The sequence below is a fragment of the Syzygium oleosum genome, unplaced genomic scaffold (genome assembly GCF_021117445.2).
Source record: "Syzygium oleosum isolate NSW1041296 unplaced genomic scaffold, Sole_v2.1 Sole_v2.55, whole genome shotgun sequence".
Taxonomy (NCBI): domain Eukaryota; kingdom Viridiplantae; phylum Streptophyta; class Magnoliopsida; order Myrtales; family Myrtaceae; genus Syzygium; species Syzygium oleosum.
In genome coordinates this window covers 287259-314724 of record NW_026607539.1, presented here as the reverse complement: position 1 = coordinate 314724, position 27466 = coordinate 287259, and the positions used below count along the sequence as shown (strand labels likewise).

At 39.8% G+C, this 27466-nt stretch overlaps 3 protein-coding genes across 3 annotated transcripts; all 3 read left to right on the top strand.

Moving 5' to 3' along the window:
* Positions 1-558: 558 nt before the first annotated feature.
* Positions 559-18547, top strand: LOC115687731 (protein DWD HYPERSENSITIVE TO UV-B 1-like). The gene is given in 11 exon segments (XM_056307572.1): positions 559-772; positions 774-842; positions 2505-2571; positions 4727-4980; positions 6296-6881; positions 8093-8743; positions 12063-12503; positions 13292-13486; positions 16549-16605; positions 18030-18092; positions 18188-18547. Coding segments are annotated over 11 exon segments (2487 nt in total). The 5' UTR covers positions 559-752; the 3' UTR covers positions 18272-18547.
* Positions 18548-20594: 2047 nt separating this feature from the next.
* On the top strand, positions 20595-21652 carry LOC115687740 (peamaclein-like). The gene is made up of 2 exons (XM_030613405.2): positions 20595-20755; positions 21131-21652. Exons 1-2 carry the CDS (start codon positions 20674-20676, stop codon positions 21313-21315), a joined length of 267 nt encoding a protein of 88 aa, XP_030469265.1. The 5' UTR covers positions 20595-20673; the 3' UTR covers positions 21316-21652.
* A 978-nt stretch (positions 21653-22630) lies between these two features.
* Positions 22631-25836, top strand: LOC115687767 (thioredoxin domain-containing protein 9 homolog). The gene is made up of 5 exons (XM_030613424.2): positions 22631-22667; positions 23888-23967; positions 24077-24352; positions 25113-25271; positions 25376-25836. Exons 2-5 carry the CDS (start codon positions 23944-23946, stop codon positions 25553-25555), a joined length of 639 nt encoding a protein of 212 aa, XP_030469284.1. The 5' UTR covers positions 22631-22667; positions 23888-23943; the 3' UTR covers positions 25556-25836.
* Positions 25837-27466: the final 1630 nt, after the last annotated feature.

Sequence of the window (27466 nt, the reverse complement as noted above, 5' to 3'; positions counted from 1 at the left end):
TCCATATTCTTTCATTTCCATACTCAAAATGGCAACTGTTCCCTCCAAGGATGCGCCCATCTCTTCCCGATTTCAATCATGGTCTTGGAACCGTGCCTCTTCTCCTTTTTACTGGTTTCTCGTGTCCTAAAGACCTTCGGCCATTTGCATCGTTGCCGACATTCATATCCATCGATGTTTATGTCCCCAACATGTGTTTATCGACGATCTGACCATGTCTATATGTAAACAGTATTACCGAAACGTGGATATCATTGAAACTCTAGAAATGGATTTTCATTCAAGAAAGTGGATGTCACTCGTTCAAATCTCACCCGACTCGCAAATCTCATGATGTGAAATTTATTAAATATCTAAATGAAGAAAAATTGCTATTTTCAATACAATGGGAATCGCTTTTTGGACAAATACTAAGTGAAAAAATAATAACAAGAATATTTGGACCGGACATCATAGTATATAATATTTTAATATAATATCTATAAATACTATATTTCTGCCACCTGGGCTTGTCGCTTTCGTGCGTGGGGGTTACCGGCGGGTTGGTGGTGCCCCCTCTCTCTCGCTCTCTCTCTCTCTCTCTCTCTGAACATGAAGCTCGTGGCTAGCGAGCGGCGTCGCGTCGACCCACCAAACGCGAGAGACCAAACGCCACGCAAAGTTGCAACGTAAACTGAAACTGCAGCACAAGACCCATCTCTCTATCTATCTCGCTCGCTTGCAATCATTCTTGATCTGGGCACGTTCTTGAAATGCCTTCTGGGTCGGCGACGGGGCGAGCTGGTTTCATCTGATCGTGCCTCCGCCTCCATCGCCATGGACATTCAAACTGTAGAAGAGAGGTGCGCCTCCTCCTCCTTCTCTCCCCGTCTCGTTTTGTTTCTCTTTTTCGCCTGCTCATTTCTGTATCCGCCAGGAAAATTTTGGTTTTTTTCATTTGTTTTCGAGGCGGGTCGATGGTTTATCTTGTTCTGCTGTGGACGTTCTTCGTGGGAATTCAGCTGATTGAGCTGCGACGTCGTTTTTCTTTTTGCCCCTTCTCGGGTTGTTTGGTTGTTGTCGTCTCTATGTGTAAAAAGAAGGCTCGTTGTTAGTTCATGTTGTTGGAGGAATTTTAATGAGACTGAGGAAGGTGATGGGTTCTGCTGAATTCGATCCACCTTTCTTTGTTCGTCTACTTGATTTGGCCACTTTACTTATCGATATAACTGAAATTTTTATCGTGGTCTAAATTGCCCGTGTTCTTCTTGGGTCAATGCTGAAAAGGTGAATGCCGACTTGGTAACAGATACATTTCTTGGACAGGGAAAGAGTATAGACACGTGGGAATGTGTTTGGGACTCTCTGTAGTTTGCTATGTTTTGATCTTCTCGTTTTAATTGGGCGAGTCCGGGTTCTTATGATAATCAGCGGATGTCGTTGTTTGTCTGGTCTCCTACCCTTTATCTATTGAGTGGACAAGGATTGTTACGCAAAACCTTCCTTTGAATGTGAAGAGATCATATTTCACAAATATTAAAGATTCTGGGTTTCATTGTTTTGGGTTATTTATGCTGATCATTTTCCCTTGTGAACTGTGTTGACTTGTGTCACTGTCACACTATAATTCGTTCAGCATGATCAGTGGCCTCAGGAAGCTGCTTGTAAATCTCTTGGATGATTGTAGCTCCTAAGAAATCTGATCACTTTAGCCTCATGACCACATCGTTTTGGTTGATATAATGATAGAGCGAGTTGTACTGAAGGAGTGAGAAGATGCTTCCTAGTTAGATGTAGTGATATAGGTTCCTGTTTGCAGTGGTTCTTTGAATCATGTTTCTTGGAAGCCTAGGTTGCAGATCTTTTTCAATTCGCTGGTTATATGGGACCCGAAAATTTGGTGTTAGAAGCCTTTTGGGTCAGAGAAATGTTGTACCGGCGCCCTAGAAAGATAAGTCTCTTGCATTTTTAATGAGCTCCAAATATGAGTAGGTGTTGGTTGTTGCACTCTCTACATATCCAGGAACTGGGAATCTAGAAATGTTGGATAAACTTTTGGGTATAGTCAGATGAATTAAGTGCTGAGAGATGATATTTTCAGTGATTGGAAGAAGGGTAGGTGAATAAGGAAACTATTATCACTTGGAAGCAATCACCGAGGGCATCATAGTAAATATACATAAATACAATAGATAATTGGTGGGATTTCATGAGAGTATCAGTCTAGAACAAATATTCATGGGTTTGATAGCTTGTTTTTTCACGGTAATGATTTTTGTCATCTACTGAGACTGTTTAAGGGTAAAAAAGAGGGCAAACCACAATAAATGTTTTCATAAAGCTGGAGGACTTTAGTCACCCTTTGGTTCATCATCTTTGGACTCGTTCATCTAGTCAATCCTTTTCGGCCATTAGTTGGTCATTTTCATTCCAAGTGATCTAGCAATATCAATTTTCTTCAGGATCTTGATTCCAGTGGCTGATTGATCTTTTGAAATGATTAATAACATTCTGTTTTGGTTCAGATATATTAGTCGGTGCAGAGACCATGGCGCCCTTCCTAATCCTACACTATTGTCCGGCTTCTTCAAGGTTGGTGTTAAATATGGTAATTTCTTTATTAGAAATCTGCATATCAAACCTTCTCCCGTTTTTCTCCCCTTGTCAGATGTGGAAAATGTTTAAAAGGTAGCTTTTGGATCATTTTCGCATGGAAGAGATAATTCTTGTATAATAGGAACTTGGACTAACGACATCTTTGTTGCATGCTCGTAATCTGGAAGTTGTCACTTGTCAGTGCTGAAATATAGTAGACAATACAGATATGAGCTATTCTGGAAGTGGAAGTTAGGGAATTAATTCCCGCATTTTGAACCTTTCTTGCAATTTCTTCTAGCAATTGATGGAAGAGTTCCCAATGGAAAAATTTGGCTCTACAAGCAGCTATACTTGAATTGATTTGTTGAATACTAATATGGATTTTGCAGCATGTGTTTATGAAAGATAGTTGTCACCCAGTGTTTGGGCAAAGGAAATATTGGCTTTGTATTTAAGTCATTGTACTAAACTGAATGGGATATTGAGGCCGAAGAGAAATACTTTTACAATCAATGAATTTCATATCTCACGAAATGATTCTGTTCACAGGCAGTCAAAATGCCCAGTTCTCTAGTTTGATTCTTTTGTGAATTTGGATTCGTGTGGTCTTTTTCTTTACTAGAGTTCTCACCATAGTCTCCTTATATGATCATGTTATATTCAGTGAACTTATGTTAGCATCTTGAGGATATGAACAACTTAACTGAGTTACATCATCTTGGAGATAATAAGTTGTGTTGGCTTTCTGTTTATGCCTCCTGACTCCTACGTTGTATAGATCAAAGGAACAATACATTCTTTTCTAGTGCTTATCTTATTATTTTGGAACTTGTTCTTGCCTTCTTCCTACCTTGTTCCAAAACATGCTTGTGATTTTCGTTTTCCTTAATTCTTTTTCGTTTTTTTAACTTGTCAACTGTCTATGACCCTTGTGTCCCTTCTTTCCTTTGCATTTCTCTCTCATACATTCCCATTGAACAAAAGTTTCTTATATTATGATTAAAATAGTTCTAAAAAAGGTATGTATAGTTAAAATATCTGTCTCGTCCCCCAAACTTAAATTCTTGGTCCGCCATTGCGTATTCACCTTCTCATGAGAAGTGACTATCTGTCCAGAGTAAAACTCATTTTTATATTAGGTTTTTGGGCACTTTATTTTATCACAGATCTGCAACTTTGCCAACAAGCCAACTTTATTCAATTATTTCTTCTCTTTCATTTTGTTGCCTGCCTTGTTCTGCGGCCTGTCTGCAATGTCCCCATTCTCTGACTCTGCTACCATATTTTTCCCTGTTCCTTTGTCCTCTTGTTCTTTGACTTGTTTACCATGCAAAGTCTCAATTTAAGGCGATGAAAATCAATTTTTTCTGGAAGTTGAATATGTCAATCGTGTACTGCTGTTGGGACTAGTACACTGCAGGGGCTTTCTCCCTCTCTTGTTTTCTCCCTTGGGTGGGGGGGGATCTCCAAGGGTCCTCCTTTTCATGTGATTATTCTGGATTAAGTCTTACCGGCTCATTTCTGCTCACTTATTTGCTCATCTAAGATATCTGATATGAGTCCTGCTCTAGTTTTGACTTGGCCTTTTTGGGTGGTAAATTTTCTTGAGGTAGTGAAAAAGGGTTTCTTTTATCTTATTTTTTCTATTCATCAAATTCACCATCTCTTCTCTAGTTGATAATAGCTAAAGTTCCCTTTATCAACTTATTGTGCTTTAATAGTGCCATAGTGCTAAGCAGTTAGTGGAGCTTGCTTTACTAATATAAGAAATTTTGTGAATTCAAGTCATTGGAACCCTACTTAGTGACTTTGCCCACGTGCTTGTTTCTTTGATCTATCTTCGTGTGCTTTTGGATGTGCATGTGTGCATGATGGAGCATGTGCACACACATGTTCATATCATGATTGTTTTTAGTGGTAATATCTGTCAATCGGATTTTGATTTTTTGCACTTTTTAGCACCAGACATCTTGGTAATATCCATTGTACAATTGTGTTAAGGATGTTCAATTAACTTACTTTCTTTAATGGACTTCATTATTAATTTTCTTTGTTCAATTGAATCTCTTTAAGCATGCTTTATTTATTTGTTTTCTGCTCCAGAGGGGATGCTTCCTAAAGATAATTCTTTCTTTTCTTTTATGTTCAGGCTGAGGTAAAAAAAACTCGCCACGAGTTATGTACACTAGAGATCATGCTAGACCGTCTCAAGGATATAGATTTCCATCCACTGCTTGATGTAGTGGTCGACATTGAGGCATCTGAAATTGAAGCGGTTGACATATATAATAAATCATCTGGTGAATTAAAGGGAGAGTATGCTTTATCGCTGATTCGTGCCCTGAATAATAAACTTCGTGTGGTTGATCTCCAGGATTTCTCCTTGGGAAAGGACTTTTGCCGGTACATCCTAATGTCCTTTTGATCTCATGAGTCATAAAAATTTGATGACATCACATGCACGGTCTAGTATGTTTTTAAGTCCAAATTTTTTGCTATAAGAGTTGTGCACTTGATAAACAAGTTTTGAGCAGTTTGGAAGTGCGGTAGCTGAGAAACAGATTCCTAGCTATCTTTGGCTGTGGAGGGTTTGAGGGCTTGAGATGAGATTGAGAGTTGATATTGGTTTTCTTTTCGATTTTGCATTCGATATGCTGCTTTAAACCTGAATAGATAGTTATCACTGAAATAGGAAAACAAATAAAAATAAACTGGAGTCACTGGATCAAGCCATTTTATGTTTTCCGGCCATTTTTGCTTGCATGGACACATTTTACTTGATGGCTGCTCTCGAATCTGCAGAGCCACTTCCACTCAAGTGCCCATACCTTTGTTAAAAGATCTTTTTGGAGGAAGAATGCAATTTTTATTTGCATTAAGGATCATTTATATTTATCACTATTTTGTACAAGTTATTATTGTATATATCCGTTGGCCATTTATTATAAGCATATATGAGGTGCATGGGGTACATAGGTACCCCAACTTCTCTCTTGTTTTTAACCGGTAAAAAGGAAGAAATGTGGATAACTTATGTTGAAGCACAATTACATATCAAATTGTGCATAATTGAAATAGATTGAAAGAAGTGGAAAGTTGGACTTTCAGATACTTTACACATGTTTAAAATAAACTTCTGTAGTCTAGCATCTGAGAACCATAAGATTATGTCTGCTTCTCTCATGTAAACACCCTTATTGAGCTACTTGTTTGATAAGGACAAACTCTGAAAATAAGAGTTTTGACTTGTTTTAGGAGCCTCTTGTTCAACAGTGGCTTCAAATAGGTTGTGTTTGGTGGAGTTTTGGAAGATCCATCTTAAACAGTGGCTTTTTCTGTTTCTGAAATCTACAGCTGGAGGAGTTAATCATTAGTTGTGGGGGTGCGTGGGTGGATGAGGTGTTGGGCAGAGGGAGGGAGTGGAGAGGAGGAGAGAAAGAGAAGAGAGGACGGTGTGGGGGTGGAGGGTCGTCCCTGGGTTCTTTCTGAAAATAGTAGAATTTTTCTAGTGAAAAAATAAATGGGTGTAGAACTGGAGTGAAGTTGTAGGTGTATTAGAGATAATGAGAGGAGGAAATTGCAGTAAGTAGGTCGTACTAGCATCTAAATGTTACATGGTGAATTATTCATCAATGTTCTCTTATAAGGTAAGGACCGATTTTTTACTAAATTTACTTTGTCAACATCATAATGTTTTTTTGGCGGCTCTTTGAATTAGGGATCTTTCAAGTAGAGGCTTGACATGTGAAGTGTTAAACATGAGGTCTTCCCATTTTCGCAAGCTCAGTATGGTGGGGAAGTTTAGTCGAATACACACTTTGAATTTGGATTACAGCACTTCGCTAACTAGCTTCCATAAAGATTGTTTCGCTTGCATGCCGAATCTAAAGTTTCTGTCGATGTGTGAGACAAGAATTGCTAATCTCTGGACAACTACTGCTGCGCTTTCCAAACTGCCTTCTTTGGTGGAGCTAAGGTTCCAAAGACGGTTATATTATGAGGATGTAGAATCTTATATTGCGTCATCAAGTGGCAATGAAGATGGCAGAGTTGGTCCCTTTCCAGAAGAACCAATGATTGATATTGCGACACTCGTAGATCAGAATTTAATCTCAGAGACTATGCTCAACAATCTAATGACAGTCGCTAATGTGATGGGCAATCCTGAACTACAAAGGGAAGGGGAGGAGTCATCAGATGATAGTGAGGTTGATTTCTCAAGTCAGAGGCAAGAATATGGTTTCATGCATGAATTAACCGCGGCAATCAGCGAGTGGAGTGGGAGGGCCGATGTGCATGATGAGGTAACGATTAAATTTATCTTTACGTACTTGGCATTTATGTCGTATGAGCAGCATGTCATGGTTGTTAAACGGAATCTAGTTAACAGTTCAATATTGTACTTGAATAGGAAACAGAATCAAGTCTTCACTTCTGATTTTGTGGATTTGTGTGAAGAGAACAAACTTCTGATTAGATGCGTAACAGTTTGGAATTTCCTAGAAAGCCATCATGTAGTTAAAGCCAAAAGCCATATTTAATGTAAACTAATGTATACATAAACCAAAAAATACTCCTAGAATAGGCTCTGAATAATGGTAAGGAGGATATGGTAAAAGAACTTTTTGAGAGTTAATGATACTGGTGCAATTACACCTTTTTAAACAGCTTTTCTTTTGTGTTTCTTTCATCTGAACTTTATTTTCCACCAAAACTTGATTATCACAGAAGTCATCGAGTCTCCCATGCGAAAAGAACACCAAAAAGATTTGGATTATCCTTTCATATTCGTGATTATATTAAAGTGTTGTATCCTCGAGCTTAAATAATATAGAATTGATTGATTACATAGGTCGGTACTACATTATCGTTGGATGTGTTACTTTATCCAAATACTATACCCTGCCTTCATTTAACAACTTAAACTTTTGGAATAATTGGTAGTAGTCCCTCCAAATTAACATGGTATCAAAGCAGATGGTCTTAAGTTCAAATCTTTCTTGCTCCCTTAGTTGCCGCTCCTATTATCAATTTCATGCTTAGGCTTAGGCCAAATTCAAGCCTACGCGTGAGGGAGAGTGTTACAATATTTAAATATTAACTCATGTCTTCATCTAACAACTTAAGATATTGGGTTGGAGATTCTAATAGGAAAATCAACCCAACATAATGAGATATACATTAGCAACCATCATAGGTTCTACTTGAATTGTACTGGGAGTGAGTTGAAAAAATGTCCCAAGTCAAATTGAAAATTTCATTGTCTTTATAAGACATTCAGAACATCTTGGTTTCCTTTGCTTGTTAATAAATAAATACATATTGGATGTATTTAGCTGCAATGAAAATGCAGGTAGAAATGACTCTATTAGCATCATGAAAATCATCATTTAATGTCATGAATGACAACAAGCTGCAGTGAATGGAAGAGAAATCATCTCTTTATTGTTTGACGTGATCTTGTCTAAAGGTCGGAAAATCTCATTTTCTTTTCCAACTGTTGTCTGTCCTATAGGTTGATTCTGGAGCATCTCTCAGCCACAGTGAAGAAGAATCTATTGGTGCTTCAAGCACAAATTCTTCTACAAATATTGCATCGAGATACATTTCCTGTTGCTCTTCACCTATATGCTTCAAGAAACACTACAGAGAGTTCATGATAGCTTCTTTACCCCATTTGAAAATGCTCGATGACTTGCCCATTAGAAAGAATGAGAGGGAACAGGCTGCTGCTACCTTTTCACAATACTTTGAGCACCTCCCCTACAGAAGGAAAGCTAAAGAGAGTGTTCTTAGTATCTTGCAAAACCGTGAAATCAAAGAAAGTCGGAACCTGGCTCGCGCAAATAAACAAAAGAATGCATATCCTTCTGGAAAGTCTCAATATTTCTACACCAGGTCACTTTGTGCTGCCAGAGTAGGATCTTGTCCTTGGCCTTCCTTGCAACCACTTTCTTGTTCTAGTTCAGGAGATGAAGCTCTGAACTTTCGGCCAAGACAATTCGAGTATCATCCTTCGGATTCTTCCCTTATGGTTTTTGGAACATTAGATGGTGAGGTGATCATTATCAACCATGAGAATGGTAAAATTGTCAGTTGCATCCCATCTTATGGAGCGATGAGTAGTGTATTGGGACTCTGTTGGCTCAAGAAGCACCCCTCTCTGGTAAGTATGGATTATCTCAATTTACTTAAGACTAGATCTACATCGGAATGAGTGCTACTTATCTTGTCACGTTGCTGCAGATTTTATTACAACTTATTACTACTTTGGAGCATGCATGTGCCATTTTGAAGCTCTTGATGTGTGAAATTAAAAATTGAGAATTTTGGCTGCTCTGTGTGTTTTCGGTCTAATAATATCCACTTTCTTTTGAACTAATTCTTGCTTTATATAGCATTATGTTCAGTTCCAAGCATAAGAAAATGGGTAATTATGTAATGTTTATACTGAAATTGTAAAAGCAGTGGAGATTATTTAATTTCATCTATATTTTGTTATAAACTTGATTTTATTTGACTTTGAGGAGGAGACTTTTTGGCGAGTTTGGTGTTTGTGGTGGCTGCAGCTTTTAATCGTGACTAGCTTTTAGCTTGCTGTTGTTTTTTGCCTTTAACGTTTTTGTTCCAACTTTTATGTTATCGAGTACAACTCACTGTGAATGGTATAAATATTGATCTTTCCAAATCTTTAAAGCATATAAATATTTACATTTAGAATCGGATTTTTTTCCTAAATATATACACATAGTTTTTTTAACTAAAGCAAAAGGCCACCTTTTGACTTTTGTGCTGAAAGCAGTTAAGTGTTGTGCAAAAGTCCTCTTCCCCACCCGCGCCGCTGGCCCCCCCCCCCCCCCCAACAAACAAGGCATGAAGCTATAAGTTGTCATTAAAAGGATATTTAGGATTAGATTGCTAGTCTGTGTTCCTTTCACCAATATCTTCTTCATTACTTTTGCTAGGATTTGAAATCCCAGAAAGCCACCAAGGGGAGAGGGATGAATTGGTTGAAAGTAATAATGCCTAGTCTTCTTTTCCTTGAATAAAACTGCACGAAGTCAAAATATTCATAGGGAACTCATTTCCGTATCCCTACTTCTATGTTTGTGGTGCCATGAATTACCACACATTTGATGATGTAACCTGTATTTGGAGCAATATCAAATATTGCGAGTTGCTGTGTTACCATCAAAATTCGTATTTAAAGTTCTAGGAATAGAAGGAGATTTGTCAACAGGATCTTCTTCATTATACTCTTTTAGCAGGTTTGCCCATAGAAATCTATCTGCCCATTTAAGAAACTCTTGAATCATTTGATCACAAACTTCTGTTTCTTTCTTCTTAAATAATAAAATGAATAGCCTATCATGATTCGAAAGTGGAAAGGAAAAACATAGTGTGAATTCTATCATATATCATACCAGATATAACACCATAATTGTCAAACATTTATCCATATGAAACAGTGAGCCACAGTATGGATTATGATCTATAGTAACATCCATCGGCTTATGACTGGCCGGAACTGATCTAATAACGGATATCTAATATAAGATACAAATAGAAAAAGTAGATAAAGTGGAGTTTTGTTATTAAGTTAGTAGTCACACCACCACAAAGATCTACTTTACCATTCTTGATATTAATTAGAACAAGAAAAAAAAAGATTACAACATTGATAGGACAATCTTCTACCTGTAATACGTGTAGTTTATCAATTAGACTACATTTGATATAATAGTTAATAAAATTTTATTTCCTATTGGGAGCTTTATATGATTATTCATTCATCAGTCACATAGGATAAAAATCTGATTTAACTTTATTAAGTTTGTATAAGAGTCACAAAATTAGTGCAGGGTTGTACAACTTCATGGGCGTTACTGATCTATCTTTAAATGTATGTATGCACTTGCATAATCTTATGTCACAAGTTACAACCGTCACGCATTTGGAAAAAAAGAGAAATTGATATGTTGTATATGCTTCTTTAGCTGTATAAGTTTTTGGGAAAAAACCACCAAAAACCCCAAACTTTGCCATCTGTGACACATTTACCCCGAACTTTTTTTTGTGACACCAAAAACCCCGAACTTTGCTTTTTGTGACACATTTACCCCAGTGTATTTAGTCCATGGGCATTTTCGTCTTTTTTGCTTTTTCTTTTTTTTTTTTTCTTTTTTTTTTCCTTTCCGGCGAGGGGCCTCGCCGGCGTCGGGCGAGGCCTGCCCTCGCCCGATCGGGCGAGGGCGACCCTCGCTCGACGCCGCGAGGGCGGCCCTCACCCGCCTAGCCCAGGCGAGGGCGACCCTCGCCCGACGCCGGCGAGGGTCGACCTCGCCGAGATCGGGCGAGGGCCGCCCTCGCACGGGTGGCCCTCGCCCGATCTGGGCGAGGTCGACCCTCGCCGGCGTCGGCGAGGGCCGCCCTCGCTCGCCCAGCGAGGGCGGCCCTCGCCCGACGCCGGCGAGGGCGGCCCTCGCCGAGATCGGGCGAGGCGACCTCGCTCGACGCCGGCGAGCGCGCGTCGGGCGAGGGTCGCCCTCGCCCGATTTGGCGAGGGCCGCCCTCGCCGGCGTCGGGCGAGGGCCGTCCTCGCTCGCCCGAGCGAGGGCGGCCCTCGCTGACGCCGGGCGAGGCCCCCTCGCCGGATCCGGCGAGGGCAGGCCTCGCCCGACGCCGGCGAGGCCCCTCGCCGGAAAGGAAAAAAAAAAGAAAAAAAAAAAAGAAAAAGCAAAAAAGACGAAAATGCCCATGGACTAAATACACTGGGGTAAATGTGTCACAAAAAGCAAAGTTCGGGATTTTTGGTGTCACAAAAAAAAGTTCGGGGTAAATGTGTCACAGATGGCAAAGTTTGGGGTTTTTGGTGGTTTTTTCCCTGAGTTTTTTGGTCGAACTTTAGCTTTGTTGATAAGAGTCCCAAAAGCTACATAACTTCCTAATTAATTTTATAATTTTATTGTATCGATATACATATCCATGCATTTCGTATTATCATACCCCATTGCAACTCCATATTCGCTGTCTTCATTAGTTACTATTAAAGATAAATTATAAACAGAAATCCCTATTCAAAACTAAGTACAGAGTTTTATTGTTTAGTCAATTCCTATGTAGTTTCCGTGTACATGTCATGAATTTAATAGAAAATTTCTATTCACATTATGTCGGTTACCAACTTATTAACCATAATAGAATATTAGATAAGGTAATTTTCAAATTCATGCAAGACATGGGTCTTCAACTAGTAACTTGATTAGATCACGAGTTGGAAGCATGCCGGTTCCAGTTGTGATTTCCAGAATGTGAGATGTCCCTTTTCTTAGTCTGATGATTTTTAAACAAATAAATTGTGCATGCAAAGTTATATTTGGGAGACAGCGAGGTGCATGGGAAGACAGAGAATTGCACCTATGCTGGTAATTAGGTTGTGTGGTCGTTTCCTTTTAACTCACTCTTTTCCTCTGTTTCAATCTCAGCTCATTGCTGGTTCTGACAATGGTTCACTAAAGCTGTATGATATCCACCAACTACCTCCAAATAATTCAGGAACATATTCAGGCACTGGTTCTGTCACTTTTGATGACTTTGATCAGTTGACTTCAGTTCATGTGAATTCTGCGGATGAGTTGCTTCTTGCTAGTGGATACTCCAAAAATGTTGCACTGTATGATATCAACAGTGGAAGACGTCTTCAAGTATTCACCAATATGCATCAAGAACATATAAATGTTGTAAAGTTTGCTAACCATTCCCCATCCCTTTTTGCTACTTCATCGTTTGACCATGATGTCAAACTGTGGGATTTGAGACAGAAACCTTTTCTTCCTTGCTACACTGCGACCAGTTCCAAAGGGAATGTTATGGTTTGCTTTTCTCCGGATGATCATTATCTTCTCGCATCAGCTGTTGACAATGAGGTATTTGTTGTTACTAGTAAAAACTACTTGTGAAATCCTGAATTATGCACTTATTTCATTCAATTGTAGATATTAAACTGAGAAATCATCTTGCTTTTAGATTCTCAATAAGCAAGAGATCTAGTCTCATACGTGTCGACATAGATTTAAAGAATCTTTTTAAGAGAAATTGCATATGTAGTCCAAGCAGATAAGTATAATATATGAAGCCAAATATGCTAACAAATGCATACTAGAAGATAATGCTCAATAAATGATCTATACAATTTATGTGAATGTCTTTATTCAAACAGTCAAAAAAAAATCCATTAGCCCATAATATTTTATGATCACTTTATTAGTTGTATTGGTGACAATTCCTCCCCTCTTTATAAATACCTGTCGCAAGTGCAAATGTGGTGACCCGTGTCTCAATACTGGAAGGAAATAAATGTACCACCTTGTTTAGTGCACTCCCTGGCCTTTCAGAATGCTCCCCGTATTGAATGTCCCAAGCCTTCCGATTTTGAGACCTTTTGAGCTCAATCGGGATGTCCTCATAATAGGCCATCTCTTTAATTATGTCAATCCTGGGAACACCTCCAGAAGAAATCATCAAAGTATTATTTATATTTGTTGGAAGTACTTAGTACCATCCAATAGATGAGTTTTGGTATAGTAAGGTCCCAAGCTTTGTGTATTCAAAACTCCCTCCTAGTTTCATCTGTTTAAGCATTCACATCTTTGCTGCTATTGTTTGAGATCTTTCTTCACCCATTTCTTAGGCCATGCTATTTGATATCTGACAGGTTAAACAATTTCGGGCTGCTGATGGAAAGCTGCTTTTGGATTTTGGAATCAATCCAACAGGAAGCTCCCAGAATTATACACGGTCGTACTACATGAACAGCAGGGATTACATTATCAGCGGGAGCTGCGATGAGCATGTTGTCCGTATTTGCTGTGCGCAAACTGGAAGGCGTCTTAGAGACGTTTCCTTGGAGGTAAATCAATGACATTTGCGCAATATGGAAATTTTATGGATTTAGCAAGTCACTAGCAATTTAGGCTAACTTTAGAAGACTGTGAGTTTGAGATGTGATGTATCTTGCTTTCGTACAGAAGCACATTCTGTTCATAAACTTAATGGTGTCTAACTCCTGTCTGATACGCTCTGTTTACCATTTTACCAGAGCTAGTAGAACACGTCGCAGTTCACGATTCAATACTTGTACGGCAGAAGGATGTGTTGTTATGACGGGTTAATTATGATTTAGCTTGGTTGTAAATGCTATTCAGGGTATTGGTGGCTCGGAATTTTACTTTCATGTTGTTAAATGATAGATCTCACTTATGAGCTTCAGTTATAGGAGTTATGATCTTTAACAATCAAATAAATGGAAATTAATGATTTCAAATGGGAGATTGAAGTTACAAACTTATGCTATTAAACATTAAGGCACTTGAAAGTACTAGAATGCGACCTTATATAAAGGCATGTCTCAGTGTCTCTCTATCTAACACTTTGTCAATATGCATGGGCTGTGGAACACGGGATATTTCTTTTTGTGTCCTCATATGAGGCTAAGTCACAGTTGGTTAAGATTCTTTATTGTTTGAGAACATGTCCCAAAAGATCTTGCTCAAATTGTCTAAAAAACTTTAAAAAAATATTTAGGCATTTATGAAATAAGCAACGAGGAAATCCTTGTGTACCGTGTCTGATAAATAGCTCACATAAGTGATTACACTTTGAGTTGGTAAATATATATCTGTTCTATGTGAGGAAATATTAGTAGCCACCATTGAAAGTTCTACATGAAAAGCAAGAATAAGGCTGATAATGTATTTTCTTATTATGTAGAATGGCTGCACAAGTTCCTGTATCGTTTCACTTATTGAGAACTATATCTTCAGTGAAACCCAATTGTTCGATGTCCTTTAAATAAGATGATTTGGAACCCTCCTGTAGTCATATATTCTGATTTGAGAATTTGAAGCCATCTCCTCACATGACATTGCAAACGAGTTTCAATATTACATATTGTTACATATTGGTAAATATTGAATTGTGAAAAGAATTGAATCGAGCTGTGAATTAAAAGATTCGTGAACTTTGTTCTCGAATAAGTTAAACATGAAGTGTAGCTCACTAAAACTAGGTTTAGAGTTCAAGAATGAAATTAACGAATAGATGACTTCAATCATAACAAAAAATCACTGCTTCAAGAATGATGTAGTTTCTCAAAATCTGATATCATAATTGTCCTCTCTCTCTCTCTCTCTCTTTGTGCAAGAGTTCTTGTGGAGAATGTTAAGTTAGTATAGCCATATCCTTGCTTTTTCATACTAATGTGGAGAAGATAGAGATAAGTCTTTCTTATTAGGAAGATTAAAGATCGCATTCTGGTTATATGCAAACAGAATGAGGTGGAGATTCAGATCCCTTGAAGTCTCTTAGTTTGTTTCCCTTTTAAAAGCTGTACATAGGAAAATGCGGAGCTGCACACCGAGCCTTTTTGGAAAGGTGCTTTATCCTCGAAGTAAGCGTAGAATGGGCTTTGGCACAACCCAACAAATACTATAGAATTTGAAAGTTGAATTGCTAAACAAAAGCATAGTGTAGAAGCAATTGATGTGTAGATTCCTTGGATGCTTCATGCAAGTCCAGTCAATTAGAATGTAAGTGTGCTTTGGAAGATTCTTAAAAGTGAGGATTCTTTGCCAAGAAGCTGCCAAAACAAAATGAGAAGTTTGGTGGGAGATTAGGAAGCCAGATAGCTTTGGGAGGAGAAAGACCAGAAACATTGAAGTTAAAATTGCTAATAGCTCTATAATAGGATTTAATGGAGAGGACTTTGCTTTTAGAGAGATTACACAGAAGCTTCTCTTCCTATGGATCGCCAGGATTGCTACTGCAAAGGCAAAGCAGAAGGAAGAAACATGATCATGCTCCAATCAGTAAAGTTCTTGATAAAAATGAGATTCGGTATGATAGATGCAATAATCAACATACCAAAACTTAGAAATCATGACAGTTTAATCATTGATTAGAGAGGAATGAAAGCAATCTAAATTTAAGGGGAGAACTGTAGCACCAAGCATTGTGCCAGAAATGTACTATACATCTGTCAATCGTCACCAATCTCAAATCAAATGGGGTTTTGTTTTGCTTAACTACCTATTTAGAATTGATTGCGGTAACTGCTTAACATTCATATGCTTAAGACGTCCTTAATATGTCCAAGTAGTCGTAGCCCTAAATTGAAATGCACTTGCTAAGAATTATAAAGCCAAATAGATGGGCTAATTTTAATCCGTGTTATCTATCAATGTTATATGACCCATATAAGTTGATTAAATAGACTAATTATGGATCATGCATGATCTGAGACCAAGTGGTATTCATTTATTAGTGAGGCTATATAGGTTGACTTTACAGTGACAAGGCGTAATTAACCCTTGAATTAGCTAATTTCTTGTAATGTTGACTGGTATCCAGGTTTTTTCAGTTTGAAACTGAAAATGTCCACCCTCTTTATAGAATGCCTAGTGTGATTGGCACATGCATAGCAGGATATGCCAATTGGGATATAGTGGTGCAATCAACTCATTGTCAGTGTCCTATTGTTGTCTCCGTAATTTTATTAAACAATTGAGCTTCTGTTGAAAAAGAAGTCCTTATCCCTCATGCAAACCCACCAAAAGGAAAAAAACGTTCATACTTGTGGACACAGATGAAGAGAAAAGAACAAAAGAGATTCAAATGGAAGAAAGATTGACAAACAGAATTTCCTCTGACGTGCATTGTAATTAAAATAGAGTAGAGAACTGCTCCTTTCCTGGAAAGCAGATAATTAATGATCAAAAAGGTAATTGCAAGATGCTGATTGCTGAAACTTTAATGGTCGTGTCATCAACTGAAATCATAATCTTCTGAAACTAATGAGGTGGAAGGGAATTATCTGTGAGCATAAACTAAATTCAGCTTTATTCCTTTTGTTATGAAATCCTTCGGACCTGTGATGGAAATTTAATTTATCTAATAATAAATGTTTTTGTGCAGGGAAGAGGTTCAGGATCTTCCATGTTTGTGCAATCTTTGAGGGGTGATCCTCATAGAGTGAGTTATGCTCTATTTTGCTATTAGTCTTCGATAACGAGAGAATGCATTGTAGACCTAATACATTATCTCAAACTGATTTCTTGTGTTACCGTCAGACTGATGTCTCCATAGTTTTCTGAGAAAAATGTCCATGCAACTTCTGTCCATTTTTGGTTTCTGTTGACATGCTTTTTACATTTTTAGCCAGAGGATGTTTTATATTCAAAGAAATCTATAGTGACTTTTGTAATGATTGAGGTAGCACTTAAAGTATGGATTTGGTCCATCAACTGTAGCCTCTTGCTAAACTTTTTGTAATAATGTCTTGCACTCTACTTTTACGTTTCTAATTACTTCATATGTTACATGTGCCACTGGTGCGTTATAGAATGTCCACGTGTTCAGAGGATGCTGGAAATGATTATTTATATACTAATCTACAAATTTCAATGAAAATATGAGGGAGAAACTAATATCATTAAATTGTTAAATTTGGGGATAACTTTGCACAATTTTACTAGGACTCTGCTGGTAGAACGTCATAGCAAATCAGTAATTCTTCATAAATGGAATTGTTCCAGCTGTCTCTTGTTCCTTATTAACATTTAGAATAGTTGAGAGCCTCTCTATGCCCTTTTTGCAATCACGGCCCATTAACATTTTATGCGGTATTTGTATTTTAATATAATAATTGAATGGTTGAGGATCTTCATGCATATAACTTTTAGATGTGGCAGCTGGTTTTCCTTCTATCTTTAGTCCTGTTGAGTCTGGAAAGGTTTATATAGGGCTGCATCAATTGATGGAAAGAAAGGCAATTGCATCTTAGACAATTAATTTTTCTGCCAAATAAACTTTAGATATCAATTTTAAGTACGTTTTACTCATCATCTCTCAGGCATTTTTTCAAGCAATCCTGTTTTTGATTCCACATAACTTTTCGAGAGGAATCTCCTGGTAGACATGAAATTACTAGAAAATAAAGGGAACCAAGTCATTAGAATGTGTCTCTTGTTGTTTGTCTGGTTGCAAGAAATTTGAGAGGGCAAAACTTCGGGAGAGAATACCTCACCTTGGAATGTGAATCCTGCTTATATGGTAGTTAATAATGTTCACTTGCAGACTAATTTATACATTTGTTGCTGTTGTTGCTTCCTGAAATTCATGCATTATTTGCTTGCTACATGTCGGAAAGATGGTTATTATTTATTGCATTGGTTACCATCCAAGTGTTAAGTACTCTGGCACGATCAGCTTTTTATTGCTTCTCTCATTTCTCAAATCCCTCAATTATCATTTATAAGCAGCAAAAGCTCACTCTTTGAGTGATTGCTTCCGAAGCAACACACTGTTAGCTGTTTGCTGTCTATTTTGCACTTTCATTTAGTGTTATATTATCTCACGCCGTTTCCATCCTCATTCACTTAAACTACTGTGATCAGGATTTCAATATGAGCATTTTAGCTGCCTATATGCGTCCAAGTTCAAAATCAGAGATTGTCAAGGTGCGATCCGCCTACAATTTGTTATTTCATATGCTCTCAAAATTTTGTGTTACATATTTTTTGGATTGTGAGTTGAATCGAGCCATAATTGCCAGGTCAATCTGCTAGCATCTAGTGATGATACGAAGGAGTACTCTAACAGTCAGGATGCTCCCGTATCCAACAGCCTGGGGGGTTGATGATTCTTAATTCGTAAAAATTGTTGTATATTCTCCTACCTTCAGTATGTGTAAATATGGAGTTACTGTGTTAACATCGAATGATGAACTCATTTAGCAAGCCTGTTGTGTTGTAAATAATTCACTGCAGGGCGAAGAAACTATGTTTATAGTGGAAGGTATGGCGCGGGTGATACAAAGTTGCTGTGTTAAACATTGAATGATGAACTTGTTAAGTGCGTCTGTCGTGTTGTAAACAATTCACAGCATGGCAAAGAAACTTTGTTTTTAGTGAAAGCATGGTGCGGGTATCTTGCATGTATGTCTGCTACCCAATTACCAGTTGTGTTGTTATGTTGGGGATTCCCAAATTTATCTCTTTAGTAAGCTAGATATCTAATTTATACTGTGATTAGCATCTGCAATAGTAATCATTCCCATGTAAGCATCACAAGTTTACTGTTAAGCTCAGTAGTTCATTGTGTTTGGGGACTGTTGCATCTGTTTCCAGGGGAAGACTGGAAGGACAAATTAGACTTGAGAAGTGTGTGAATGCCTGTGCAAAAATCTTTCTGAATCTACCTGGGTTCTGCTGAATTGTTTTTGCTTTTGTTGCCATGTCATCTTGCCATGAGGGTTAGTGATAATTGAACGAGGCAATGAGATGACTTGCTTCAGCAACAAATGAATGGGAAAAATGGAAAGTTTTGTGTCTGTCTGCATCTGTAACCCTCGCGGCTGCGCAAGACTGGCTACCTCTTCTGCTATGTATTCTTGATAACAGTGTATTCTTTTAAAAGAAAAAAGTTGTTTAAGAGTGCTTGAACTTATACTTAGTCTCATGTACTTTGTCTAATTGATTTACTTTAATTGATACATGAAAGCAACATAGAATGTTTAACAGAATGCTTTTCAGGAGTAGATCCAAATTTTATTTTGGGGCATCGACCTTTCGAGGAAATTGTCATGTGATACTAGTGTTTTGAACACTATATTGTATTATATTATTTACTATGGAGTAATTAAATAAGTATATAACATTTCAAATCATTTTCTTTGAGAATTAGATTTATTGATTGAGACTATGATCGTATATGAAATCACCTGAACAGTCAATCTCAATGTTCTAGTCTAATGTCAAGCTGTCAAATCGCACTTTTGTTTTGGTCACTTTCAAAATAAAATCTGTAAAATTTCTCTATTTCCATTCATTGATTTAGCTTTGTTATTCATTTGGTTTTTCGGTCCGCAGCATTGTGTGGGGAGCTAACTAGTAAAATGAAGAAAGCTGGGGCTTCATTGCAAATTCTGCGATAATACGACATGTTCATGCCTTAATCTTTCTGTAGTAAATTTTGAAGTTCAAGTCTGTGGCAGAAGATTTGTCCCGCGAGTTCTTCTGTAGTAGAATCAGACCCTGCTCGTGTAATGCAAAGTCTTCGATACAATGCTGAGCTTGTTTCTTGAGTTCTGCATAAGCATTCTTTAAGTGAGCTTGTGCAGTTCTTCATTGGTCAAATCTTTCAGCGGTCGTGAGTAGTCGTATTCTCAGGGCTAAAAACCCTTAATTCTCAATCTTGCCCCCAATTTTCACTTTAGTCCTAAATTTGCCTATGCAATTAAAAATCGCCATCGACTTCTTCAATATTATCAATGTCAAGAGGTTGCAGTTGTTTCATACGAAAGTGATGGTGTTGATGAAGATGCAAGTTTTGATAATGAACCTCTAACCGATTCTAATGTTGATACTTTCGAAGAAATTGGGACGTAATAGCAGATTTGGGATTAAAGTGAAAATTACGAATCTTTTTTCGACAAAAAAGAAGAAGTTGGAAGTAGAGTTAGGATTAGATCATTTTTAAGGGTTTTTTTTTCAGAGCATCTTCACAAGCTGCTACAGTTTTATGACAGTTCCTAGAACTCTGTCACGTCCGGTTTTTTTAAGGCTGTGTCAGTCGAGTCTGCACCACCCACCGACACCTGCGCCTTCATCGCACCGACCACCACCCCTCCAGAATCCCACCCGCTACGCTACCTTCTCTGCCTCCTTCACGTGTGACTGACAAACTATCGGACGATGCATACCATCACCAAACAATAGTAAACCACAACACCCGCGACAGCACGAGAAACAACAGGAAACAAAGAAGAAGATGGAATCACTTCTCATCCGTCGTTCAATATATAGAGACATAGTTATTACACGAGAACAACATATAATGCTAAACTGAATCTGTACCGTCAAAAGTAACGGATCTTACGTAGAATTCACGTGGATCCCATTACGGCGAACGGTTTCCATTGAGCTCCGTCCCTCTTTTTTTTATTTCATGTATTGCTTTTATATAAGGGCCACATCTGAACAGGACGAGACCTCCATTGTTAGCCGAACCCTGAAGATAGAGAGAAACTAGAAGGAAGCCATGAAGCTGCTGGCTCCGACTCTTCTGCTCTGCTCGCTCCTCCTGAGCTTCGCTCTCTTGGAGCCTTCATCTGCAATGTCGCGTGAGTATATAAGCAAGCATACCCTCTTCTTGGCATGCTAGATTTTTAAGTCATGTCAATACTTGCAACTCTCATCTGAAGCTCCATCGTTTTAACCATGAGTAACATCCAATAATAGATTCTTGCGAAATGCTTCTTGGATTGTGGTTATATGGTTCCGATTGAGCAACTCCATGTCAGCCTAACTAGGGCTCTCTCTCTCTAAGATGAGGTTTCCTCCCTACTCTTCACAATCCCATATCTCCACTAGTTCATTCTCTCTCAATCCACAGTCAAGCCCATCTCTCGTCCCCTCTATCTATTCGCAATGCGTGTCGCGCCTTCATGTTCTTTTGCGATGCTAGCGATTATAGTAACGAGGTGAAATTGTTGTAGAATTCTGTGGGGACAAGTGCAAGGGGAGGTGCGCGAAGGCGGGGGTGATGGACCGGTGCATCAAGTACTGCAACATCTGCTGCGAGGAGTGCAGGTGCGTCCCGTCCGGGACCTACGGCAACAAGCACGAGTGCCCTTGCTACCGCGACAAGCACAGCTCCAAGGGCAAGCCTAAATGCCCTTGATCACCGTATGCCATTCTCCATTGATCTAGAGACTCTAGGCTTGAGCTTCAGTTGATGGCTTTGATGATGAATAAGAGAGTGTAGAATGTAGACTAGGGTTTAGTAGCATGTTATGGATATCTCTGCTTTGATTGTGTTTTGATGGTGTGCTTGTAATCTTGTCATGGGGCCTGCTGCTGCTGGTCATCTTGATGAGGACCTGTTACAAGAAGTGGATGTGGCAAGAAATGCTTTATACAGCTGTTGCTTTATATTGCCAGTATTTGGTGTTACTGAAAAGCGAGCCTTTTATCTCTTTTGTCTATTGGAAAAGAGACATTAGATAAATTCATTCTAAGCCCGCCTTCTTTAGATCGTTAAAAGTCATAATAGATCAATGAACTTAAAAAGTATATGCTCGTTAATTGTGCACCGATTATTTCCCAAATTGAATGAAAATTTATCGAATGATTCCTTTCAAATTAGAAACCAAATTTTATCGACTATTCCGTTCGAGGTAAAACTTTCGTATCCATCTAGTTTTGCATTAGTTTCAAATTAGACCTCGAACTTGAGCTGCGTGCATGCCAGGTTTGTTTTAGGTGAGAATACAATTTTTTAATTGATTGATTTGCAATTACTTAAGAAAATTATATGTTTGACATGCACTAGGGTTGAGTGCCGGATTTGGTTCATTAGTCGAGAATCGGACTGAACCGTTTCAATTCCCGGTTGCCGGCCTCGGATTGGTTCGGTCTCTAGTTCCAAGGCCGGAGTTCTACTTGGGAACTGATTCAATTAGTCCGATTCCCGAGTTAAACTGGTTGTGAAGCATCTTTTTGAAAATAAAAATTTTCTTTCACCCATCAAGAATTGAACCATGGTCTTCAACATAAAAAAAAAATATCAGCATAATCACTTGACCAACAAATCTTTTTATTTTATAGTGAAACGACCCAACTTTTTATGTTTTATCATAAGGATTTGCTTTTTTTTACCCAAAACAAAAGCATCCCGTCTCCGAATAGAACCAAATCCAAAACCGGCTAGTTCAGGAATCGAGTTCTTGAACCGACCCGATCCGGTTCTCGGTTCCAATTTTTCTGAAACTAGAGTTCTCATAGTTAGTCAGTTCTCGGATTTTAGGCCGGGAATTTTACCCCCATCCCGCAACCGATCACCCCCTACCGAAAACCGATCTCATCGAATGGGTTGGAGGCCCATACAAAAATGGGCTCCATTCATCAGGAAAAGCCCACAACGCTCAAAAACGACACCGTCCTCTGTCTCTCTCTCTCCTATCATTTGGTATTTCGACATATTTTGAACACACCTTCTCTCTCTCTCTCTCTCTCGCTCTGCGCATTGCCATCTAGGGGTGTCAGAACCGAACCGAAAAACCGAACCGAGATACAAACCGAACCGAACCGAACCAAAAATTTTGTGCATTTCGGTTCGGTTCGGTTTCTTCGGATACTAAAAAACCATTCTTTTTCTTTCGGTTCGGTTTATTTCGGTTCGGTTCGGATCGAACCGAACCGAAAATACACCCTTTGCTTTTTACCCTAAAAGGCTCTTCGACCGGTGCTACTCTCTCTGGCTCTTCGTCTTCCTCGGCCTTTACTTCCCGGATCTTCCGGCCCGTTCCGTCAAGAAGAGTGGGACACTATCAACCTCATCCTCGTCCTCTTCGCCATCATCTGCGGGTTCCTCAGCAGATCCAACCACGGCGGAGACGCGGGATCGTCGGGCTCGTACCCGAGGTCGGACTCGCGGAAGTCGTCGTCGTCGTCGAACCCGGCGACGCCGTACAAGTGGTACGACAGCTACGACCGTCGGAGCTCCGATCGGGGCGAATATGGGTTCTCCTCGAGTTCGTCTGAGAGGATGAGAAACAGCAGCTCGTACCCGGATCTGAGGGACGCTTGATTTACCTTTGTGTCTCTTCTTCCCTCTGCTTCACCAAAGGGATGCGGAGGTGGAGGGGCTGAGGGAGTGGGTTAGGCAAGCTGGTGGATGGCCTCGAAATGGAGAGGGAGGCTTTGAGCGACGAAAACCTGCAGCTCCTTCCTATATGCTGAGTCTCATCAGGGCCCCGAGACGGGGACTTGGCGGATTCGAACAAGCTGCAGAGCCTCTGGACCTTACCTTTGATGGAATCGCCGGTGGTCATGAACGATTCGAACGAGCTGTAGATGCACGGAACCAGCTCACTCGAAAGAGGGCTTACCGCCACAGGGCTTTTCCGCGGGCTCCGCGCACATGGTGACCGACCGGCGATCTCCGCTTCCGTTCAGAACGAGAAGTTGAAGTTGCAGAATGAGAAGTTGGTCAGGGAGAAAGAGGAAGGGGAGAGAGCGAGCGATCCAGGCGGCGATGAATAAAAAGCAAAAAAAAAAAAAAAAAAGAAGAAACCGAAAACTGATCCGAACCAAACCGAATTAAACCGAACCAAATTGATTTTTCGGTTCGGTTCCAATTCGGTTCGAGGGGATTTTGGTTCGGTTCAAGAGGGCACCCTTAATGGTTCGGTTCGGTTCGGTTTTTCAAGAAAACCGAACCGAACCGAACTGTTTACACCCCTATTGCCATCGCCATTTCCATTTGCTTCGGCAGAGCAGAACTTCCCTTCGTCGCCCCGACCCATCAATGGCGAACCCCATAGTTCAAGAGGTGCTCCCATCTTTCGATCCCTCTCGCGAATTCGAATCGTGGGTCCTTCTCCATCTCCGAGAATTCCACCTAATTTCCTGGCTTTTCCATTTCTCTCTCTCTGTCGCAGATCGTCGAGAAGCAAGTCCTGACCGTGGCCAAGGCCGTGGAGGACAAGATCGACGAGGAGATCGCCGCCCTCGACCGCCTCGACGACGACGACCTGGAGGCGCTCCGGGAGCGGAGGCTGGCCCAGATGAAGCGGATGGCGGAGAAGCGGGGCCGCTGGATCTCCCTCGGCCACGGCGACTACTCCGAGATCCCCGCCGAGAAGGAGTTCTTCTCCGTCGTCAAGGCCAGCGACCGCGTCGTCTGCCACTTCTACCGCGAGAACTGGCCCTGCAAGGTGAGTTTCGCGCCTCTGCATTTTGGAACCCATGACGGTTTTGAATAAATTTTGTTGATTTTTAAGGGGTCTTTGGGGGATTGAGCAGGTGAAGTTTGCGTCTGAGGTAAGTCCCCTTGGCTTGCCATTGCTCTGAAAAATATTGGAGTTTCGTGTTGATGTGCGGCTCAAGATTCAGTCTTGTTTTTTGAAGTGTTGCGGACTCGTTAGTAATGCCTGCCGTTTGCAATTTGGCAAAACACTGCCGTGTGGTTATTGAAGTTGGTGGGCTCATTTAAGCATTCGACAAAGTTACAGAGCTTTGCTCCGTTTCTTTGTAAACCAATATAGCATACCGATCTCAGCATCTTTCGCATTTTTCTTTGTAAAAAATTGGATTAGTGTGTGCTTACGATGGATTGTGCAAATGCCGTCAGCATAAAGATGATTTTTTGCTCTCACTTGTCCCTAGGAACTAAAGATGGAACAGAATTATCTTATAGATAGATGATCTAGCTGCTACCTCTACGGTGAGATGAAGGTGATATCGGCACTGTGTGGGGGTATATAAGATAATTAAAGCAGCTGTTTGAGTTCCAAAGTGCGACGAGTTTACTTGTGTTGATTGAATTGCCCAATCATCTTTTTGTTGGGGGGTTCAATATTTTCCTGCATGGAATTAGAACATAAGTTGTGGAATGGAAGGATTCGAACGTTCGAATAGTGTGGGTGGTGTCCTGAACTCTAGAAGGAACAGTATTTGATCACAGGTGATTTGCAGGTGATGGACAAACACATGAGTATATTGGCAAAGCAACACATAGAGACCCGCTTTGTGAAAATCCATGCAGAGAAAAGCCCTTTTCTCACTGAAAAGCTTAAGATTGTTGTTCTCCCTACTCTTGCTCTCGTAAAGAATGCAAAAGTGGAGGATTATGTGGTATGATTTATGACTTTTGCAGTTCACTCTTTAGAATAATGGACATCCTTATTGAAACCGACGGTATCTTGTTTCTTATATTGCTATACTCAATTTGTGATTAGGTGGGATTTGATGAGCTTGGTGGGACTGATGAATTTAGCACAGAGGATTTGGAAGAAAGATTGGCCAAAGCTCAAGTTATCTTTTTTGAGGGTGAATCCTCATTAAATTCAAGGTCTGGTGCGCAAACTAGGAGGAGTGTCCGGCAAAGCTCAAATGCTGATTCTTCTGATTCAGAGTGAATATACTTAATTGATTACTAAAATGTGATGTTATCCTTCCAAGTTATCCATCAAGTGTTGTGCCTGAGTTAAATTAGTTATATCTCTGCATATTGTTCTATTTGCTAGTGAATCTTTGATGCTCCTCATCTTGGAGTAAGATCATTAGTTCTATGAAAGCTGTTTTGTCCTTTCATATTTTAATTTTGTTAAGTATACCGAAAAACAGAGTTTAGGTCTTCTTCGATCTACAAGGGATGAATCTGGAAATGGAATACCATGCCTCAGGTTCATAGTTTTCAGAGTCTTGTCTATCCTTTATATACCTATTCGTTTTTTATCTGTCGATGGCAATGCAACTTAAGAGTTATTTGTAAATGCTGCAGATTGTTAGTAATTTGCTCTATTCATGGAGGCCGTGTTTTCATGGTTTTCTGTTTGTCAATACATAATTGCTAGGGTTTGGGTGTCATGCCCTGGACCCTCGAGCGCGTGGACATCCTTCCTTGGTCGTGGAATTGCGACGTCCAAGGATGCGTCGCCGACCCATTCATTTTAACTTTCAATTAAACACAAGCAGAAGCAATCATAATCCACCCAATCACAGCAATAGGGATAGTCAAGAAAACATACCTCAATATATATAACATCATTAGCAATACATCGGGTTAGCGTATTACAAGTCTGCTACATTGATCTTTCCAATTACAACTACAAAAAGTAGGGGGTTAACCTAGCTCCTTTATTTACGAGGGCAACCTCAAAAGGTGTTTCCCCTTAAAACAGCCGGTTCCCATGGAACGTAATGCGTACTCATATCTGAGCACCTAAAAAATGGTTAACAACAACGAGTAAGATAAATCTTAGTAAGTTAACGGCCTAAGTCTCGGTTAGGAAGTCAACTTGCAAGCAACCCTTGCTTTGCCTTAATTATAAACACAAGCGGGTTACCCAGGCCAACATAAACAAACGTGCTATTAAACAATCGCAGGTATTCTTACCTTGTCTTGGCACAAATACATGCTCTGCATATAATAAATCAACATGTGCAATCATAATGTAACAATCAAATAATACAATCAGAACACGCTTAGTAATTGTCATGTACAAGGTATCCACACGAGTCCTGATTATGAAGTGAAACCGTTTTGGCCCATCCCATACCGTGCCTCACAATTTCATTCCATAATTAGGCGCAATGCAACATACTCTTTCACGCGAGTTCCGATTACTACGACATCACAGAGCCACGGCACAACCCGCGTTACTCGCATCAGGTGGACCCTCGACTAACCATCATAACTCCGCAATCGCTCCAATGAGCATATAATAAGATCACATGATTGCATAAACCAGAGGCATATCATAGTGAATAAGCAGGCACAACATCAATTTAATAATCCAGACACATATACTTATCACTTTCAGGCACAATGCATTCATCCATGCACGTTGTACTCATAATAGTCTGGATTATTAAACGACCACTCAGGGCCACAACCGAACTCCCGCCGGTGTCTTCCAGCATAACCGGGCATCGTCCCGCTCCATCGGGCACGACAACATCTAGAACCCCCGCCCGGACGGCATTCCATAAGGACCATCGGTTCGGCCTCAACCGTGATACGGCATCGTCTAGAATCCCCACCTAGACGGCATCCGAACCCCCGCTGGGCATCGTCTAGAACCCCCGCCTAGACAGAATTTCATGTGACTATGCAGGTACGCCAACCACTCAAGCCAATTTTTTTATCTTTAAATTTAGCCAATACAACGGGGTATATGATGTGCTATTCTCTTATGCACAGTGTCACTTATTGCACTCACTTTTCGCACAATATCACACATTGCATCCCCAGACCCCCACTGGATGATAGGTTCCTTTATGTGATCACACGAGCGCAACAAATACACAACTCATTTATATCTCAG

Coding starts and splice junctions, on each gene's coding strand:
- LOC115687767 (XM_030613424.2), top strand. CDS start 23,944: ATGGCGAACCCCATAGTTCAAGAG. Junction 23,968..24,076: donor CGAACCCCATAGTTCAAGAG/GTGCTCCCATCT, acceptor TCTCTGTCGCAG/ATCGTCGAGAAGCAAGTCCT. Junction 24,353..25,112: donor GCGAGAACTGGCCCTGCAAG/GTGAGTTTCGCG, acceptor GGTGATTTGCAG/GTGATGGACAAACACATGAG.
- LOC115687740 (XM_030613405.2), top strand. CDS start 20,674: ATGAAGCTGCTGGCTCCGACTCTTCTGCTCTGCTCGCTCCTCCTGAGC. Junction 20,756..21,130: donor GCCTTCATCTGCAATGTCGC/GTGAGTATATAA, acceptor AAATTGTTGTAG/AATTCTGTGGGGACAAGTGC.